The sequence below is a fragment of the Anopheles coluzzii genome, chromosome 3 (assembly GCF_943734685.1).
Source record: "Anopheles coluzzii chromosome 3, AcolN3, whole genome shotgun sequence".
NCBI classification, from domain to species: Eukaryota; Metazoa; Arthropoda; class Insecta; order Diptera; family Culicidae; genus Anopheles; species Anopheles coluzzii.
In genome coordinates, this window is record NC_064671.1 from 12,345,162 (window position 1) to 12,366,555 (window position 21,394).

General features: G+C 45.0%; 2 protein-coding genes across 3 annotated transcripts in view; one reads left to right on the top strand and one right to left on the bottom strand.

Annotated features, from left to right (window-relative positions):
- LOC120955609 (protein mothers against dpp) overlaps positions 1 to 21,394 on the top strand; it is a 49,911-nt gene that overhangs the window by 2,810 nt on the left and 25,707 nt on the right. The window contains exon 1 of one of the 2 annotated variants that reach the window (XM_049610193.1): positions 8,558 to 9,438. The exons of the other annotated variant lie outside the window; for it this stretch is intronic. The gene's annotated coding sequence lies outside the window, so the exon portion shown is untranslated. Of the gene's footprint in view, positions 1 to 8,557; positions 9,439 to 21,394 lie in introns of those variants that run through there. 2 annotated transcript variants of the gene reach the window in all.
- Positions 535 to 21,046, bottom strand: LOC120955610 (calphotin-like). Its single transcript, XM_049610744.1, has 2 exons — positions 20,955 to 21,046; positions 535 to 2,665 (listed from the first exon to the last, which is right to left on the bottom strand). Exons 1-2 carry the CDS (start codon positions 21,044 to 21,046, stop codon positions 1,471 to 1,473), a joined length of 1,287 nt encoding a protein of 428 aa, XP_049466701.1. The 3' UTR covers positions 535 to 1,470.

The window sequence follows — 21,394 nt, forward strand, 5'->3', positions numbered from 1 at the left end:
ACTAATCCCGAATTTATATGGGTCCAGGAATTGATCCTCAACTCATACTGGTCCTGCGACTGATCTTAACCCCTATCCGTGCCGGAACAGATACTCTGCCCATACCGGCCCTGGAACTGCAACCAATCCTATACTTGGGTCTTGGAATTTGTTCTGAACCTGAACTGGTCCTAAAACTGATCCTATACTCACAACAGTCATTCGGAATTCATCTCAAAACTGTATAGCTCCTGGATCTGATTCTTGTCAATACGGTTCCTGAAACTAATCTTCATGCTGAAACAGTCTTGGAATTAGTCCTGAACCCACACCAATCTTTTCGGAATTGATCCTCAACATATCTGAACTGCTTCACTTTACGTGAAAATAAGTGTACTTTGATCTAACTCACCACTGGAAAGCTTGCATGTCTTCAGTCCAGGAATTATCTCTCGCGTGACATAGATATTCATATCAAAATATCAAGAGATCAATAAGCATGGCTTAGTGATTAACTCTCGTATAATTATAATAAAATAGAAAATTATTGCATGATTAGCTACTATCAACGAATATTCCATAACCATCAGCAGTATCCGTAGTAGGCAACGACAGTCTGTTGAATGATCTCCAAGATTTAGATTGAAAGACTATCCGTTCAGCAAGACTATTTTTATATCAAAGAAACAATCGCTAATACGAAAAAATAATCAGAATAAATAATTTTAATATGGGACACACAAAAAAACGAAAATGTTTGAAAATAATTTAAATATCAAAATTGCGAAACAAAATGCAGTGTGGTATAACAGCTTGACGGATGGGCATTATTGTCACTTTCGCGTTCGCGTGCTAATAACGATCGAGCGAAAAGGGATCCTTCCGTCCAAAATCATATATCCCATATAGGCCTCTATCAATTTTAGAACCGTTCTATTGGAATCGCTTTTTTTACACTCCTCACACACATACGCGGGTGGCTGTCCATTTTGCGAACGATCCATCAAACCTCCAAAGGTCTTCCACAACTCGCTAAAAACTAATTCCCATCTGGGTGTGGTTTTTTGTGTCTTTGCCTGGGGAAGACATTACAGACGATCGAAGAGACCGTGCTGATATGTTGACATTTCTTCCAAAGGGTTGATATGATGGGGTTTGTTGTACAAAGTTGAAAGAAAACAAACAGAATGATTCACGCATGGTTCGTGTACACATTTCGAAACAGTTACGAAATTGAGAGCCCCTTATCGGAACCCGTTTTTTGCTCGCACATAGCCGTCCAATTAGCAGGTTTTGATTGTGTTGAAGCTGAAGACCCCCCGCACAGGCCGGTAAGACAAGTGTAAAGACACGAATACGTTCCAAAAATTCAGTTTCCTTTGCGTTTATTAAACAAAACCAGTGACAGATTTACAGATTTACATCGCTTAATCGTACGTGCGTATGTGTGTGTGTGATCTTTGGCGCTAACTAAAAGCTACCCCCTTGTCCTTAAACCGTGTCCGCGTTTTCGATCACGATCGACCGATCGTACCCGGGCAGTGGCGCTTCATGGCGCACGCCATTGTTGATCGCCACGTACCGTGCCTCAACGGGCTCGGCGGAGTTGGCGCCGCCGGTCGCTACATCGTGCGCCATGCGCAGATAGTCGGACGACAGCATGTCCTCGCCCCGCAGTACAACCGGTTCGGGGTTCCAGTGGTGCAGCTCGTTCGAAACGACCGGTGGGACGAGCATGGTCAGTCCCTCCGTGCCCGGGGCTGGTTCGAGGTTTTCCAGCACCACCGAATGGTCGTAGCCGGGGAGGGGCGCTTCGTGGCGTGCGCCTGGGTTGACGGCAACGTATTTGGCCGCACCATCACTGGACGATGTGCTGCTGCTCGATGAGGAGGAGGAGGATGAGGAAGCGGATGAATGTTCACCGGTAGCGGGGAGTCCGTAGGTTGCCGCAGGGACACCGTACACCGGGGCAGGAACGACTGGAGCAGGAGCGGGCACACCGTACACCGGAGCGGGAACGACTGGAGCAGGAACGGGCACACCGTACACCGGAGCGGGAACGACAGGTTCAGCAGCGGGCAAACCGTACACTGGAGCGGGAACGACAGGTTCAGCAGCAGGCAAACCATACACCGGAGCGGGAACGGCAGGTTCAGCAGCAGGCAAGCCGTACACCGGAGCGGGAGTGGTCACAACGGTCGTCACGGTATGGTGCTCCTCAACCTCATGCGGCAGATCCACCTCCGGAACGGGATGCTGAACGACGGGCGGATAGGAGGCGCCCACTACACTGCCCGGCTTGAACTTGCGCACTACCTCGACCACACCGCCGAGCGGCACGAACTTGGCCAGCCACGGATGCTGCAGCAGCGGATGCTTCAGCAACGACCCGAGCGTGCTGGTCAGCTTGGTGTGCAGGGCGGAGGGCGAGACGACCGCCGGATGATGAGCGGGCGCGGCTGCTAGTACGACGGGCGGTGGCGGCGGTGCCACGACCGGTGTGTAGACGACCGCGTGCGTTGTGACCGTTTTCGGCTCGAAGTGCTTGTCGACCACCTTCTTGATCACGTGCTTCGTGATTAGGAGTGGGCTGGCGGTGCAGAGCGAGGCAACGAGGGCCACGGTAAGCACAACACTGCATGTGAGCTGTCGGGAACGGGTGATTAATTTGTGTTTAAAATATTTTCTTCATTTTAGATCCGAGTCAGAATCTTACCTTCATGTTGGCTGCTAGAATTGCTTGCTGAAAATTCCTACTGGATTTCTTCACTATTGATTGCGGTGCATCCAATAGGAGAACCGAACGCTTTCTGTGTCTCTTCACACCCGCACTGCCACTATTTAAATGGATCAATTGCGGTTTACGGGAGTCGCCAGTACTGCCCCACTCCCAAAAGCATCCCAAATCCCTGCATCCCAAAAGGAAAACTGGATTGCGGCACAAATGCATTTCTTCGCGGGCCACCCCTCCGAAGGGCCGAAAGAAATGTGACCCATCGGGCTCAAAATCAAACCGGACCGAAGTGTGGAATGTGAAATCGATGCGAACACGCCGAGTTTTTGGTGGAAGAGGAGATGCCGCGCCGCGCTGCTGTGGGCAATATTTTTGGGTCGCATCGTTGCGAAATCTCTTTCCTGGGGCAGAGGGCAATGGGCTCTGTGTGTGTGCGTGTGTGTCACCAGGTGGTGCGTGTGCCTTGGGGGCACTTGTGACGTGACTGCCGGTCGTTCCCTTGCCGAGAAGGGACAATGATCAAGCAATCGTTCTTGCCCCTCTCTCCCTCTCTCTTCCCGCTATGTAAAGGCGACCGGGGGAGGTCACCCTGTGGGTGGGTGGCGGTGTTAGATAATTGTGCAAAATTGCATACCGCGCGCGAACGTGGCGTCCTTGGCGGTGTTTGGGTGTTAGGGGTTTGTTGCACATTTAGCCACACATAAACAGCAGTGGCCGCCGAACCGTCGGCCGGTGCTTATTCCTCCCGTTTGGTCGGTTTGTAAACGCGCTTAGAAGCAATTGCGGCAGTTGGTGTACAATTTTGGAAGCTATTTGCATTTGTTCTTTTTCCCTTTGCCTATGTTTATTTTTATATTGCACCGAGGGAACACCACTGACAGCACGTTTTGATAAATAGAAGAAGGGAAACAAAAAAAAAACAGTGAGTTGTGAATAATTATTCACAATACGGGGTGCAATCGCCGGGGATGGGGAACGATGGTAATGATAAAAGTTAAAAATTGCTATCATTATGCTTTTGGTGTGCGCGCGGTGAAAAATAGGGTCGAAGCACGCGGCTTTATCATCACATTTGGTGTGCCCTGTTGGCATGTTGTGATAGATAGGGAGGGCATAAGTAGAGCGAACCGGAATTGCATTAGCACGGTTAAGTTGTGTTCTAAAGCAATTTTCGTTTTGTTTTTTCTTCGAAAGAGAGTCAAACAAAACGAAAAACCCTTCTTCCCCTTTACACAACAGCCACAAGAATGCAAAATCGCTATTCGCAATGAGTTTTCCGTATGAATGAAATTTGTGTTCGAGGAATTCCCTGTTAGTTGGCATGATATTAAATACGCCCACCCAGCCCAGAGGGGAAGTGAGAGGGAGCATGATTCATCCACACCGCGAACACTTCGAACCTTTACGATTATTACAAGCGGCCCTGCGACGGGCCGTTGTTTTGTATCACGCGACGCTGCCAACGTATGCCAGCAAATATTTGCCCGGTGATGCATTGAAAACCATCAAACAGCACTCGCTCGCGCTCACCCTGCGGGCGTTATGCGTTGAAAGCTTCTGCCACAATGTTTCGGTGGCAGTGTGTTGTGTTTTTGGCTCGTCTTGTGGCGCGAATGTTTTGTTTGCTGCTAATGTTGCTGGTAAAAGAAAAGAAACATAAAACACACACATACTAAACAGTCTGTTGTGTGCTGATCGTTCGGCAGATATCGTACGTTGGTGGGCCCACAATTGTCGCTCTAAAAGAGTACGCCAAGCTGCTCTTACCTTTCTGTTGTTTTTTTGCGCTCGAGAATTTTTGACCTATCCACACACTCACCGCACAGGCCAGGCACCTGCGCGCGGGGTTAGTGATTTCTTAGCAGGCCCGCGCGAGATTGCACTGACTGGGATGTGCCGTGCCCTCGCAATGTTTTGTGCGATTTTGGGTGTAAAATCTATTATTATCGAAGGAAAAATTGTTTCGCTCGTTGTCGTTGCCGTCGCGGTCGTCGTCGTCACACCGCCCGCCACCACGACGGGCGGAATCGTTTCACCTGTGCTTGGGGACTTGTCATTTTGTGTAAGGGTCATAGCACCGACGCGGTAAAGATACAGTTGGTCGAATGGTTATGACGAAAAATTTAATTTTTACATTTGTTGAAGCATTTGCTTGTAATGGGATTTATGACGAAGGAAAAAGGTATGCCTTTATACTGTATTAACAGAGCTCTATTGATATTAGGATTATACAAATTATGCCCAATGTCTTTATACCCAGCATTGAGGCCTTTGATCTATTGCAGTTAGAAAATCTGAAATTTGCTCCAATGTTCTATGATACGAAACACAAAATTCGAGTTCATTATCGAACGGTAGATTTGCTGCTAAAATAAATAGTAAATAATTATTTTTTCTACTCACCTTTGCTTGTCTAAGTTTAAGGCTCTAAGTTTAGGTGAAAAATTTGCTCATATTTGTGTGAGGTACGACCAAGCGATTATGATATTTCGATGCGCCTTCTGCAGACAACCATTGGAGAGCTAAATAGTGTTGGGCTTCATAAACCTTTCGTTGAGATTCATTCATATGAATCTTCTGCGATGAGTGATTTGAATCTCGAATCGAATCCCCAAAGATTCCTGGATGTCCTAAGAATTCTGAAGAGATTCTAGAATCTCCAAGGATTGATGTATCCCGAAAGATTCATTAATATAGAAGATGCATGTATCCTTTAAGCTTCATACTTCTCCAGGGATTGAACCTTTAGAGATGTATGGATTTTTAAAATATTGAATTTACACGATCCCATGATACATTGGAACTCGCACGACTTAACAACATGCACGTCGTGGATTCAAGTCTCGCATGGACCATCTCCCCGTAGCAAAACAAACTATCCGGCTGCGCAGTACTTGCCAAGACAAGTCTCGACATCCTGTATAGGTAGCCTGGCATGACCACGTAGGTTGTTACGCCATGAAGAAGAATAATAAGAAACTCAACCTCTGAAGCTGAATCTTTGGAGATTCATGCATCCCTAGAGATTCGTGAATCTTTCGAGATCTCGTAAATCTTTGACATTCATGAATCTTTCCAATTGAGATTCAGATTCATTTAATTATTTAAAATATTCTGTTGGATTTTGGGTTTATTCATTAATATTTCGAAAGTGAATTCAAATAAGAACACATATATGAATTAGAAGAACTAAATCATAGGATATAGATAAAACTACTTGACTAATTTGGACTGCATGAAATGAACTGCTCGAACTACAAGAATGAACTTTGTAATGAACTATGGGACAAACGAATACACAGTTCTAAACAGACTGGCGATTAAGGTGCACACTTCTTATCAAATTTATACTAAAGCACTTTAGTGAATATATTTCACAGATTCATTCAAACTCATGAATCTGAATCCGGTTTACCCAACACTATAGCAAACTGTCGAATCGAATGGAATGTTGATGAACTCATTATTATCCTAAAAATATCAACTAATTTAGCAACATATTCAGATCTTCAAATCGAGCAGTTGCTCGAACATGTTACTAAATGGTGGAGTGTAGTCTTGTCGATAAGATTAGCCCAACAAATGATTGATTTTGATTGCTTCGTGTTTGAATTTGCGACTATGTCTTTATGTCTGAGCACCAAATGGGCAAATTATCTGCTGCCTGGGCTTGCAAGTGAATGAAAGTGTAACGATTTGAGTCTCAATTTTTGTCAGCTTGACTCAATTTTGCCTCGTTTTTATCCAAATTCGTTCATTGGACATTAGGATGTTGTTTACAATGTTTTTCAAAATGGATGATGCTATCTATTTTTTAACTGCTGGGAATGAATATAAAACAAAACTAAAGTTTCTCAAACTTAAACCGGAATGTATTTCATTGTATAAATGTGAAAAATATGTTAAATAAAACATTAAACATGATGAGGAAGGTCGGCACTTAGCCCCATCTGAACCACAATAAAACAAAAAAAAAACAACACTGCGATTGTAAAGGGTTTAATCAGGAACCGCCTGCAACACACATCGCATTCTGCGTTGTTCCAATTGCAATCGTCCAATTGCACCTCGCGTCCAATCGATACCACTGCCCTCTGCGGCTGCCCCTCTATCGGTGGGGCAGTATAAACGAGCAACATTAAAACGCTACCTCCCATTAACCTTACGCGGGCGCACACGCGATTCCCGCGCCTTTGTGTGTGTCTCTCTGTTTAAGTGCAGTTTGAGTGCATCCACTGCGAATGTGTGCCGATTTCCCGCACGATCCTTCTGTGTGTGTGTGGCTGTCTGTAGTTTGCGGTGCACTATACACGATGGATGGACTTTGTGCTCGCTCCCTCTGGCGTCGTTGATCGCATCCAACAACATCACCACCCGATCTCGTGCATCGCGCACAGTCACAGCTAACTGCTTGCCCCCCCCCCCCCGTCGCCACGGATCGCCACCGCCCTCCTCCTCGATCTCAAGCGCTCGAAGAGAGCGATTTGCATCTTAATCGTCCACAGAGACACTTGGACGACGACGACGTCTCGGGTTGCGCTCGGCCGAGAACGCGCTCGATCAACCTAACGCATCGACGGGGGGTGGAAGAGGAGGGCATGATGGGGGTAGGTGGTATAGTTATTGCAGCTTAGGGTCTATGGCGTTGGTCTGTGTTTTGGGGCCGCAGCGCTGCAAGCGAGAGATGAATTGCATCGGAAAAAGGGGAAAAGATTAAACACAAAGCGAAGTGGAGCAGCTTTATCTATCAACAAAATGCAACCAAAACATACACACACACGTAGAGCAAGCACAAGTGTATTTAAGAATTGATCGAAAGCAACTGAGGCTCATGTTTGTGTGTTTTTATTCTGTTTGTTTGGTACATTTTACAATTCTTTAGCGGAGGGAAACTGTCACAGCAATAGTGGTGGGAGCTCGGAATCGGACCTACCCGATTCCGATTCCGTGTTCGGAATCAATTTCGGAGCCGATTCCAATGCTGGAATCGATTCCGATTCCGAAGCCGATTCCGGGGTTGACTCCGGAGCGTTAATCAGTCTGGGAATCTCCATGAGAATGGATTTTTTACAAGTAAATTTGGATTGTTGCGTTTATCAATACGTAGAATGATTGGACCCAAACGCCTATTTTTATGGCGATGCCGAAACTGACTCCGTTTGGTAGCCGATTCTAATTTATGAGCCAATTCCGATTTGAGAGCCGACTTCGATTCCGGAACCGATTCCGGAGTCGATTCCGGAACCGATTCCGGAGCCGATTCCGAAACCGATTCCGATTTCGGAGCCGATTGCGGAATCAATTCTGGAGCCGATTCCGGAGTCGATTCTGGAACCGATTCCGTTTCCGGAGCCGATTCCGATTCTGGAGTGGATTTATGGGCCAATTCCGATTCAAGTGCCGACTTCGATTCCGGAACCGATTCCGATTCCGGAGCCGATTCCGGAACCGATTCCGATTCCGGAACCGAATCCGATTCCGGGGTCGATTCTGGAACCGATTCCGTTTCCGGATCCGATTCCGATTCTGGAGTCGATTCCGATTCCGGAGCTGATTACGGAAACGATTCTGGAAATTGATTCCGGAACTACTATCCGGAATCGATTCCAGAAAACTGAGGAGCTAGTCGGAATCGATTCCGAGAAAAACTTCATTTTTCCCATCACTACAACGATCGTGAGCGACTCCGTATCGATCATCTAAGCCTCCTTTTCGCAATGGTACACGGTTTAATTTCGGCAGACAACGCCAATTGAGGAAGGGGTTGTGCTGTCTTGCAGGCATCGCGAAATAAATAAAAGAAAAAAAAAATAGACAAAAAACCGCCACAGTGCAATAGCACACGCAAAGGGGGGAAAATAAACAATTTCCGATCTTTAATTACCTGGCAGCTCTCGTCGTTGTCGTCGTCGGGCGGTGGTGGTGGCGGCGACAAACCTCAGAACGTCGTCGTTCGGTACGGTACGGTATATGAGAGCGGATGCATCTGCGATTCCTTTTTCTTTTCCCCCGTTTTTTGTTGTTGTTTTGGGGCGATGAGAAGGATGTGTGATGATGCTCCAATTGTAAATTGGCTAATCGGCCAACAGCGCTGCTGCCTGCCTGCCTGCTCATCTAGTCTATCGCATCGCTTTCGGTCGTACGGTCGCGGGTTGGTAAACGATACACCGACTGACTGAGAGAGAGAGAAACGGCCGCCTGTTTTAGTGTAGGGCCGTTGGGTGTTGTGTTACCCCCCTTTTTTGTACGCGATCGGTTGATTGATTACGGGGTGAATTATTTGTGTATTATGAATTTGATGATTTAGTGCAGTTGGTCGTTCATTCATTCTTGATAGAAGTGTGTGATTCATCTCGCTTTTACCGAAAACACAAAACAACAATACACGACGAGAGGAGGAGGAAAAGGAGTAGAATCGATCAGCCCAGCAGCATTATGTAATGCGATCATCGTATGGCGAATGTGTGTCTTGCAATTGTGGACTGACGAGAGCAAAGGGGTTCGTTGCTTGTGCGTTTTTTCGCTAAAATCGTTTGGTGGGAAAATAATGCTAGCATAATGCTTAGCTTAACATAATTGCCAATAGTGAGCGCTTTTGTGAATCAAAATAATTCAAACACACACACTTCGGCGCACGGTTGATCGATGAACAGGCAATCGGCGATCATCATCATCACCATCCCCACGATGCGCTACACAATGGAGGGCGGTTCGATTGAAGCTTTGTAAGTAGTTGTTTGAATGTGTGTTTTTAAATTTAACGAGTAAGAGGAGCAGCGGCTCAACATTAGCGGACGACATGGGCTGTGAAATAGAGACGCGACATTGCGGATGATTCGTATTCGGGTATCGCCGAACGGTGAAAATAGCATCAATTACAGACCGCGCGACGGAGGAAAACCGCGTGTGGAATGCCGCGTCTTTTCCCAAACCATGCACACACATACACACCGTTCGGTTGAAATAGCTTCCCATCATTCTATTATTTGTGTGTGTGTGTGTGTGTGTGTGTGTGTGTTTGTTGCCGCTTGGGACATGCGTCTCGTCGTGCATGTTTTTACCTTTTTGCTGTGGGACCCGTCCCGTGCCAAGGATTGATTATTACCAAACCATCCCTCAATCTCTCCCTCTCTCTTCCACATACCTTTTTTTTCTTTTCGTCCCGATGTGCAGCATTTTGCGATTTGCGAATTAGTGTGTAATTGCTTTCGATTTTCTTTTGTGCGCGGCAAGAGAGATCGCATTACAAACACTTAGACGCGCGGCGGCGGATTATATTTATTTTTGAGGACATTTTCTGTTTGATGTTGTTTTATGCGATTTTCGCTCTCTTTGTCCACCTTCGGTGTTGACTGTCGGCGGTTGACCTCGCATTACGCAAAAATGTTCCACCCCGGCCCCCCCACTCTAGGGGAACATTTCGCGCTACATTGCCCAAGAAGCTGACCCACCGAAGGAAGCAGATTGTCTGGGGAAGACAAAATACCGCCGACCGTATGATGAGAGTTATGTGCGTTTATTTCGCGTGCGCGCGCGTGTGTGTGTGTGTGTGTGTCGGTTTTGAATTTTTTTTATGGGAAATGAAGGAAGCTTCTTTGGGGCTAATTTTATCGCACGTGAATCTGTTTGGGTGGTGGGGTAAATGTTTTTTTTTTGTTATGCTTTTTTTTTGCTGCTATTGCTATTGCTTTGCTGTGGCTTATGAAAATGCTCCCCTGTCGTCGGTTTGGCTGGCAAAAATCCGGGCTAAATATTTTGAGCCGAACGCGGAATTTGGATCCGTTCCGAGAAATTTGACCACACCTGCATTGGAGTGTGTTTGTCTCTGTGTGTGTGTGTGTGTGTGTGGATCAGAAAGGAAAATGCCGTGCGTTCGGGGCGATTAATGTAAGCATTTATCAGGCAGTACAAATTAGCCACTAATTATGTGTTTCAGTTTTGCGAAAGATACTAGACTGCGGCTGTGTAATTGAGGCGCAACAAAAAGGCGACAAATTCTTGTTGATGTGAGATGGCAAGTTTTTTCTCTCTCCCATAACCCGCAAATACGATATTCGGGGGGATTTTTTTTATAGGTACGAATTTTTATTGCTGGTTTACATTTTTCATTAAGGGCCCCTTACCCTTTTAAAATCGTAGGCTGAAATTTCAGCCTATCAACTGTACAGCAGCTTTTCGAGCAGCTATCAAAATGGGTATAATATTCAGGTGGGCTAGCCCCAAGGTGTATGTATTTCGAAGGTTGACTTTTATCGCTTCTGAAATAATATTTTAAGAGTGTTTTGTGTATTCTTCAAGTTACCAGAAAGCCTGTCTAAGTAGGCTAAAGTTTTCACCCGTCATATCAAAAAGTGACGTTCAAATTTGGTTATAAAAATAGGCCATAAAACCACCTGATCTACATACACTTTGATTCTAGGTTTCAAAAAATCTAGAATAAATTTTGGATTTTTTTTTCCAAGATACTCTTGAGATGATATTATTTGTTAGTTATTAAATTCTAGATCTCCTTGGGGTGAATGAAAACACGACCTTGTTTTGATATTTTTTTCGAGCAGGTACTCGAATCTAATTCTAGCTTTGAGGCTGAAATAATCTAGGCTGAAAATCGCAGGCTCTAGTTTTGTGTGTGGTTTTGTATGGAGTGTTTACATGATGTCAGCCGCCAACTGTCAAACTCCATAAAAACAAACTGGCTAGTATCGTGAAAGGCCCCAATATTAGTTAAGCTTTAATGCTTTTACAATGAACTGCATAATGAAATGATGGCTTGAATCGTATCAAAATAGGATCAAGTTGTGGTCGAGCAGAAACTGGGAGATGCATCCAATGTGCCCATGTAAGACCTGACAGGGTTAATGGCAACTCAATACGGTGTAAAATGATATCCAAGGGTTTGAAAATGCTGCCTCGAGCTTCATTGCTTCTGGAATTCAAATCGATATAAAAGATAATGTTTTTTTTTGTTTTTTTAATTAATTCTCCGCCTTACAGGATTAACAAGTCGGTCTTAAAGACTAAACCGACATTACCGTATCCTATACTAATCTAATACAGAATCCATCCCTTAATGCGGTTACAGTAAATAACATTAAAATCGGCAAATTTCCAGTAAGGATAAGGAAGACAATGATTTCTACAAATTAAGATTGCGTAGAAAATGGATAGATTGAACTGAAACCGAACAGAGAATAGATTGAAATCTAGCAGGCGAGAAGCTTTATTTTATTGATCGCTCTGATTACTGATGAGCTAGATATTTTGAGGGAAATAGTACTTTCCAGCATGTTTCCAAATATCTTTGAGGATCAAAATCATGTTCAACTTATTGAAACATCATCGAAAGACAAAAATTATGAAGTTTGAACCAAGATTTTTGTGGCATTCTTCTTAGTTACTGTCGTAATTTGCTTGGTTATCCGATGTTCAAAGATCCTTTTCTATTTGGCGTATCGTCCCCCTACGCGGACATGCCGGCCTATATAGATTTTCGAGACTTAATCCATTACCACGCTGTCGGATAGTCAAGTCCTTGCTACGGTGGGACGGTCATTTCTAGGCTTGAACCTATGAACCCATGATGGGCATGTTATTGAGTCGTTCGAGTTGACGACTGTACCACGGGACTGCCCCGATGCTCAAAGATATGTTTCCAATATGTATTGTCGTAACGTCGATGTTAGAATAAGAGGTTCAAAGGGACAGTTTCTATATTGTTCCTGCCACATTTTGTATTGTATTATGCTCCAATCATGTATAGCAATTTATATTTGTGTGCACCAACACTGCAGCGAAGAATTCATTATTTCGTTGCATGCACAAAGTGTATTAATGTTACAGAATGAAGGCAATCATTTTCCTCCAGCCACTAATCAACGATTGTGTACGCACACCGCAAATTTACAGCAGTGTTGCAATGCAACCATCAATAAAAACGCTTTTAATTGTGGGGCATGGTTGCACACTAATGCACACGACTGAGGGCACAAGTGTTCCCTCCCGACGTCCTATAGCAAGTAGCGCAGGGGTTTCATTGAGGAAATTCGTCAAGGATAACGCTTCACCACGGTGCTATTAAGGAGCAGGGTAACACACTATCCCACTGCAAGGGATAGATCGGGCTCACCATATCGGATCACTAAGCGAATGAGCTGGGGTGAGAGTGTCAGAGAATGATGGAACCAGAAGGGTAACGCACAAAAAGCTAAAACTTGTTAACGATTTTCCCCGCTGCAAGTAACGAACACAACCCCCAGCAGCAGGAGGTGGCGGAAATGCGAACCCAAGTGCGGGCTATGAACAGTCAATTACGTCAATGGAATTGTAGTGTGCGCTAGTGGAGGTGGTAACCTCCCTGCCCACACATGCCTCTGGCATGTGTAGAATGTAATTCTGCGGAAACAACGTATTACATTTAAAAGAAGGGTCGAATTGGAAAAAAAATTTTTAAAAATAAAAGGAACGGTTATGCTCCTGTTGTGGGTTGAATTATAAAATCATGTCCCTGTGGGTGTGTACCATTTCTTGGAAAATGTAATATTATATATTGTATTTTGTGGTTTCCATTTTCCTCTCTTCATAATTGTCATATTACGGCATTTTTATCGGTAAATTAGTTCACAATCCGGCAACTACGATTCTGGAAGTAGGAGGAGAAGACAGACCAATTAAATTATTTCCATTCATTCAGTTCGTTCCCTTAAAATTGAACGCAGCCGTAATGATGAAGCTACTATCTCTACTACTCTGAACCGGTTATGACGTTACAATGATCCCTTGCTGCTGATTGAGTTTCATATGCTACCTTCTGCCATGAATGTCCCCTTCAGCGAACGAACAAAGCTTGGCATGATTTTTGCAAATTGATGAAGTAAGAATATAATTTTCATCAATTGCTTTTCTTATTGGGATTTGTCTTCGAATTCTTATTATTTTGAATTTTGCAAAATTACTTAACATTATATTACTTCTGGCGGATAGTTCTGGTATGTTCCGCGTGTTCCTCAATGCTTCCAGAACCGACCTCGAACGCATTGGCCCGAGCTCGCTCGGTGGCAAACGTCAATCGTCATCCAATTATCATACCGAACCGTGTAGCCTAGCCGTGTGTGTGTGTCCTCTCCAGCCGCGCCACCCCGGTCGTACGCACCACCCCGCCATCGCAATCACTCAGCGGGTTGCCGCGGTTTTGCCGCACTTTAAAGTGCACTCTACACCCACCCTCACCTCAGCTCCTGCTCGCTCTCGGACCAAGACACGCGACACGGGACGGCCTTGTTGCATATCGAGCGTCGCGTTGTTGCAATCTCAGCCCGCCCGTTGATGATGATGCCGATGAGCGAGCTGCGGGGGCTTGTGTGCGTGTCAGAAGTAGAGAGAAGGTAGAACAAATTAGAATGACATATAACGGTGTCCGGGCGGCATGCGATGTAAGTAGCGCAGTATAGCAGCAGAGGCCCGGTTTTGGCACGCGTACGATCGGTGTGTTGGCTGGATCCGAACGAAGGAGAGACATGATTCCGTTCCGACAACCAATCATTGGTTTGATAGATATCCATCCAAGGGAAGGGGTTGTGTGAAAAATTGTACGGGAAGTCGGTGAGACTTAATATCGCAAGGGCTTTGCATTTAAGATCTGCAAATGTCCAGAGGGTTGAAGTTACATAATCTAGACATTTGTTGCCTTTGTAAAGCCTTAGGCTGCTAATGATAACTTTAAGAGTTATGCATCCTTTAAGACTTGTATACATTTGTATATTCATTCAAAGATCTATGAAGCTTTATTATTTAAATTCTTGATTTCAATCAATAATCATTGTTTCACGAAGCACGATACTAGTTATTTGCTACATATGCCCTTGGTGCAATATGGATTTGAACCTACGTACGAGAGCACGTGTACTTTTACGGAACCGAGCACTTACCAATATTCCTATGAGACCACTTGGTTTCTCACTACGCTAAAGTCCAATATGATGATACTTTCTCATCGCAACAACTCGGATAGCTAGTTGGTTTGTTTTGATCCCATTGGATGATAGAAGCAGCTTAGCAATAATCCGGTAAAAAATAGCCTTTTCAAATGATTTAACAATAACCCAACTATGTAGCAGAATCACTTTTAAAAATTGCAATTGTATGTGTTTAAATCATTTAAATGCTCGTTTTCAGCGCTATCACTCAATGATTGAATTTAAAGTTTATTTTTAGTACATTTAATTGCCATTTAGCGCACGTTCCATCATTTCTCACACACGACGGTATGACATAGTAAGTGTGCAAATATACCCCCCCACAACCCCCATCTACCCTTGCGCTCAAATAGAGAAATAAAATCATATGTTTTCCAAACAAACTGTGCTTGACAGTCTAATCGGTCGTAAAACAACCCCTTCGCCACCCCTCGCACCAAACGCGGGCGCATTTTATGTAGTCGGATTTATGCATCCAAAAACTGCTCGAAGTGCGCACAGCGTATTGCTGCACAGCTGCAGCACATCGCTTGTGTCCCAGCATCATCGAGCACCGCAACGTTTGCGCCCTTTCTTGGATACGTCGCTGTCTGTTGCCGCGCTACCGTTACTTTCGATTCATCTGCCAAAGTTCGCCCAAGAAGTTGAACGTATACCGGGAGAGAGGGAGAGGAGGGAGCGTTTTGTGGGGATTCGTTCGGACATGGTGCGGTTTGTCTGTTGATATTGCTGTTCACCAACCAACCCCCAACCGACCCGGCGGCGGTGCCTTATGCAGTCCGTGTGTGTGTGCTATACAGTCTGCGAACGTTCTTTTCTTTGCTTTTTGTTGCTTTTCCGTCTCTCGCATTTCTTGTGGCGTTCGCTCGTCACAGGACCGTAAGATTATGATGGAGCCGTTTCCTTTTAAGTGCTTTATAAATATATTAAACACAGCACACACTCACACACAGAGAGAGAGAGAGAGTTGGGGCTGCTGTGTGGCTTGTCACGCGTTGCCACTCGTGTTGTGCGCTGCCCTCTCTGGTCTCGATCATTCGTTTCCAACGTCCTAGGTTGCGCTAGGTTATGGCCGGAGAGGGTTCCCTTTTTTATCGCTTTGGAATCTCGGACCTCCTATCATCTCTACCCCATTGCTAACCGTCATAACTCCCTCATAACGCTGGAAAGGAAGCAAACGGTCGTAAACTTACCCACTCGAGTTGCAATCCCGGCTCCCGCTCGAAGGAAAATGAAGCATCCTTCCTTCTCCAGTGCAAAAAGCTGTTACTGCCGCCGGAAGCTATTGCAGCAAATTGCTTTATCGCCAAGATCGATTTAGAAGTCCGTGCGGGGCGCATTTTATATTGGTGTGAGGACGCCAACACATCCCCCGAAAGCCCGAAAGTTCACTCCCAAATCGCTCCTCATTACGAAGTGATCTTATCGTTGTGTGTTTACTGCTGTTACAATTTGAGCTTCTTCAACGGTGGTTGAGATTTTCCCTCGGTTTGTGGTGCATAATTTAATAAGAAAATGGTTTCCATCTCACTAAACCCCGATCATGTGGGCCTTTTCCTTTGGCACATGTACATGTACATGGGATAAAAAAAGGGTTCTTTCTGTTATGTTTATGTTACTTTCATGTCTCGAATGCTCATTTCTGGCAGCTTCTTTTTTATTCGTTTGGACACCCAAGAAAAGGGCTTAAAGTGCCGAGTCAAGAATGGGTCCTCCGGGCACGTGGAAAGCATTTAGTTGTGTACTTTTTTATCACCCAAACACTCACTCCCTTCACAAGATTGGTCCCAAGTAGTGGTGGGAGCTCGGAATCGGACCTATTCAATTCCGATTCCGTGTTCGGAATCAATTCCGATTCTGGAGTCGATACCGGAGCCGATTCCGGAGCCGGTTCCGAGGCCGATTCCGGAACCGATTCCGATTTCGAAGCAGATTCCGGAACCGATTTCGATTCCGGGGCATTCTGGGGCAGATTCCGTATCTAGAGTCGATTCCGGAACCAATTTCGGAGTCGATTCCGATTCCGGAGCCGATTCTGGAGCCGATTCTGGAATCGATTCCGGAGCGATTCCGGAGCGATTCCGGAGCGATTCTGGAGCCGATTCCGGAGCTGATTTCGGATCCGATTCTGGAGCCGATTCCGGAACTGATTCCAATTTCGGAATCGATTCCGGAGCCGATTCCGGAACCGATTCTAATTCCAGAGCCGATTCCGAAACCGAATCCGATTCCGGAGCCGATTACGGAATCACTTCTGGAGCCGATTTCGATTCTGGAGTCGATTCCGGAATCAATTCCAGAGTAGATTCCGAATCCGATTCCGGAATCGATTCCGGAAACTGATTCCGGACCTACTATCCGGAATCGTTTCCAGAAAACTGCGGAGCTAGCCGGAATCGATTCAGACAAAAACTTTTCAAAACATTTTTCCCATCACTAGTCTCAAGTCCCAAGACTCTGGAGGAAAATGATCGGTGTTCGATCGGTGGAAAAAGAAAAACAAGACATAGTCGCCGGCCTGTCGGCAATTCTCGGCGTTCCCGTTCTTCCTCTTCAGTGGCAGCGATATGCCCTCCCGCACGAGTGTCTTCGCCACTTTCTACACCTGTTTGTCGGATCCAAAGTAACTGTGTAAATGGCCCTGTTTAGGAGCAGCGCGTCGTTGGTTGTGTTGCCCCGTTATGAAGGTGCGCGCGTACACTTATGTTGCTGCACTTCACTGTCTGTGTGTGTGTTAGCAGGCAACTGATCGCTGGCAGTATCTTGCAAACGGAACAGGACAGAGCATGATGAGTCTGTTCTCTTCGCCCCCCGATCCCCAGGCATGCGCCGGTCATCAGCTTGATCGTATCATTTATGGTCGATTATTATGCCCCACAGACACCTCAGCCTCCTGTGTCTGGTGCGCTCGCTGAAGAGGCGTCCGCCGGTTCCACGGGATGTGGATGCCACGCGACCGCGATGCACACACACACACACACACATGATGCAAAAGCGCGGAGCGAGCGCGTGGTTTGGCTGGCTGATGGAGGCCCCCGGTTGGCCCTAATGTTCCCATTTGTCGTGCACTTACGTGACACGATACAGGCGCATCGTTTAGTGTCGGTGCTTAAGATGCGATGATTTTTTAATGATAACATGAACGAACGATCTAACCCTCCCTACAACCTCCTCATCCTCTTTGCAAGTGGGTTAGAGTAAAGCAGTGAAGATTAGATTATGTATTTTTATGGTGTTTGTTGCTGTTTAGGTTGGGGGAAAAAATACACAAACACAGTAAAAAGCTGTTTTTATCGTCCCATATTTAGCATTTGCTTGTTTGCTTTTACTATTGAGGCTGTGTGGGGGCTGTTTCGTTGCAGCAGGAAAAAAAAAGCGAACGAAAGGGTGTCACTTTAAGCGTTGATTTTATGCTCATTTTGCCATTTTTCTTTTGCAAAATATTATTAATGTGCCAACCAACGCTACACGACACGCATGTGTGTTTGCCCGCTCTGAGGGCGTGTTGCAAAGATAAGTTATGTTCGAAAAGGGCCACTGGGCGCACCAGACCTGCATCGCTAAACAAGTGTGCTGTTGTACACCTGATAACGACGGGCGGCGGCCGCATGCATTTTCCCCTGACCTGTTTTTCGCGAACCAGCCAGCGAACGGCGCCTCGGTCCAAAAACAGAAACATGCACCGAATGCACACACTCCACCTTCGCACAACATTTCAATGCACCCTTTGAGGTGAGGGGTGGGACAACATCTTGTATGTCTGGGCCCTCATCAACACTCCCCCCCCTATCACTCGCTCTCTTGAGATGACGAACGATCCCAGTGCGTTTTAAAGCGGTCAAAGCGTGCCGAGAGCCCAGCGAGTAAGTCGAGTCGATCCGGTCGACGTTTCCCCCGTTTTTCTCTTCATCGATGCTCCCAGCAATGAGCTCTGTTGTGCGTGTGCGCGCCTGGTGTGTGCGTGATGAAATGAGCCCGGTTTTCCCGACCGGCGCCAGATAAGTGATCGAGCGTTTATCGGGAGTCAATTTGTTCCGGATTAGGAAGCGGCCGGTTTTCGGTGGATATCGCGCACTGCCTGGCGTACAAAAAAGGGACAAGATACGCACAATCACAACTGCTCGAGTTACGCGTGTGCGGAGTGTGTGTGTGTGTGTGTACGCAGGAACGTGGAGGAATGCAAAGGGACGCGCTGGAACTGGAAGCGAATGGAAGGACATAAATAGGTTGTGATCACTTCACTTAAACTGTTCTGTACAAATGGAGCAGTATGTAAGCTTTTAATCGATTTTTGTTTTTTTAAGATGAGAAACATCATTTCTTTGATTCTTGTGATGAGATAGTGGAAATGAATCCTTTCAACATCGGGCAAATTGTTGTTAGTTTATTAACTTTTAGTTTATTATTTTTTATTATCAGGAATTTACATTGGATCTGTGTGTGTCTGGTTGTATCGATTGTTCTGAAGTCCGTCTAAAGGCATCTAAATGGGTAGGGAACTAGAGGGTTAATACTGTCATGTCAAGAGGATATCGTGTATTTTGCTGTAATTTAAAAACGATTTTTATTTTTTATTTCAACTTCAATTTTATACACTACACTACACGTTATGTACAATAAGAGCTTTTTATACCAGGTCCTATTTTGTTTCAACATGTTTATATTACCTTGTTTCAAATTGTATTTTTGTTGAATTTTTTACTGCCTTCATTTTCCTCTTAAAATGGATAACTTAGTTTGAACTTCCTTATTGAACAATTTTTTATACGCTGATTCAGAGCTACGTAGTTTTCGCAATTCGACAGTTCATTGAGCTAATTGGACAAATTTGATCCATAAATTATCAAATGTGGATTAAATTATTTTCTGGTCAAATTTTAGAAATCCTACAAGAAGCTATAAAATTGTTATCATAAATCAGTATCAAAAAATTGTTGTGGTGGCTAAATCGAATCACTTCACGTAAAACTAAACGAAAATTTGTTTTGTTTTGGGTGGAAACCATGAAATTCGACAAATATGCGGTTTCTTGTCTGTTCCCATTAAAAGCGTATTTCGGATACTTCCTATGCATGTAAAACGCAAAATCCTGTAAAACGATAATTTTCTTGCAGCATTTTTGTCAATTCTTCTCGAATTCGAAAACAATCTAGTTAGTCTTTATGATGAGAAATTGATGGTTTAGTGCAGACTTTGATTCATGCTTTCAGTCGTTTTTTTTTCTTTTATTTATCCATTAAATGTACTAATTTGCTTAAAACCTTCAGTTTTATGGATGAAAACATCAAGTATCGCGATAAAAAATGGTTGCAACCAACATGTCATTCGCGCTTCATATTATGATAGGTGATCCGTATTGGCTTATTTTACTTGTTGTCACGATATATTTTTAGTGATGTTCATGTTAAAGAAAGCTTGCTGGTATCTGGAATTTTAAAAATAATACAATTTTTAATAGTTTTGTATGGTTTAAAACTACGAATATTTCTAGTTCCTAGTCGAATATTGCTAGTTGCTAGTTTCCAATAGTAATCTAATAATATAGTCAATTTTATGGTAAATTATGTGTAGAACTTAAGCTTTATATTGCTTCTTCCTTTCGTCTTTTTGTTACTTGATATCTTCCTGCAAGCATCATAAGAAAAAATTGATTCGCAATTGATCTTCTTTTTTAAATAATAACATTTCTACACGAATTCTTATCATGCATATGTCGATCTGTCACTCCAATAAGCAATTAAATTTTTATTGTTCCTCAAAATAAAAACGTGTTGCGTCCATTGTACATGTTCAACATAATGTTAATTATTCTTTTTTGGACGGAAACCTCTACAATACCCATAAAAGGCACTCTCACTCTTGAACGATACACCTCGTTTGTTGCTGTTGTGACAAGCGCGAACGAAACGTTGAATGTATACGAAATGCTGCGTCCTAAATGTGGGAGACCCCAAAACTCAAACAACAACACCCAACGCGCGCCCGCCAAGACGATCGCTGCTCCGTTTTTTTTACTGCGAAAGCGTGCAGTTGCATACATTGCCCGCATCAATATCATTGACCTCTCTCTCTCGCTGGGTTGGATGGGCTAGCCAAACGATGATCGTCGCCCAAATGCATCACCGTGTTTAGCGCCGTGCGCCTATCCGTTGCGATTGGCTCGGCTGCCCGCTGGCATAATGTTTGCGACAGTTGCTGCTTTTTGTCGCTGGCCAGTGTCGCCACTAATGTGTGGTGACACAAACACACACAATCTCTCTTTCTCTTACCGGGCACCACCGGTGAACCACCGATCGTGCAGCGATGCTGCACCGAGAATCGTTGCTCTTCCAGTACGTTTGATGTCCTTTTCTTTGCGCATTGAGTGGTGCTTTCACTTCTTCTGGTTCGTTCTGAGCGCCTGCTGGTTGTGGTCCATTTTTTGCCGCTTCGACAACATTCGTCATGGGACGGGGTTGTTGATGCTGGTGCGCGCATGATGCACACGACGGCCCTGCATCCAATGGCTATGTGAACGCACGTTTTATGCGCATACACGATGGGGGCGGCGGCGCGCACACGCAATGGTGGCGGGATGTCCGCGCGCGGACCTGTCACTGCCGTCGGGATGGGGCGCTTGTGATTTATGCGTTTTGTAACGCAAAGGTGTGTAGACGGGAGGAACAGTTCGCTCATGTCGCTGAGATTGTGTGATGACTGTTCGGCCTGG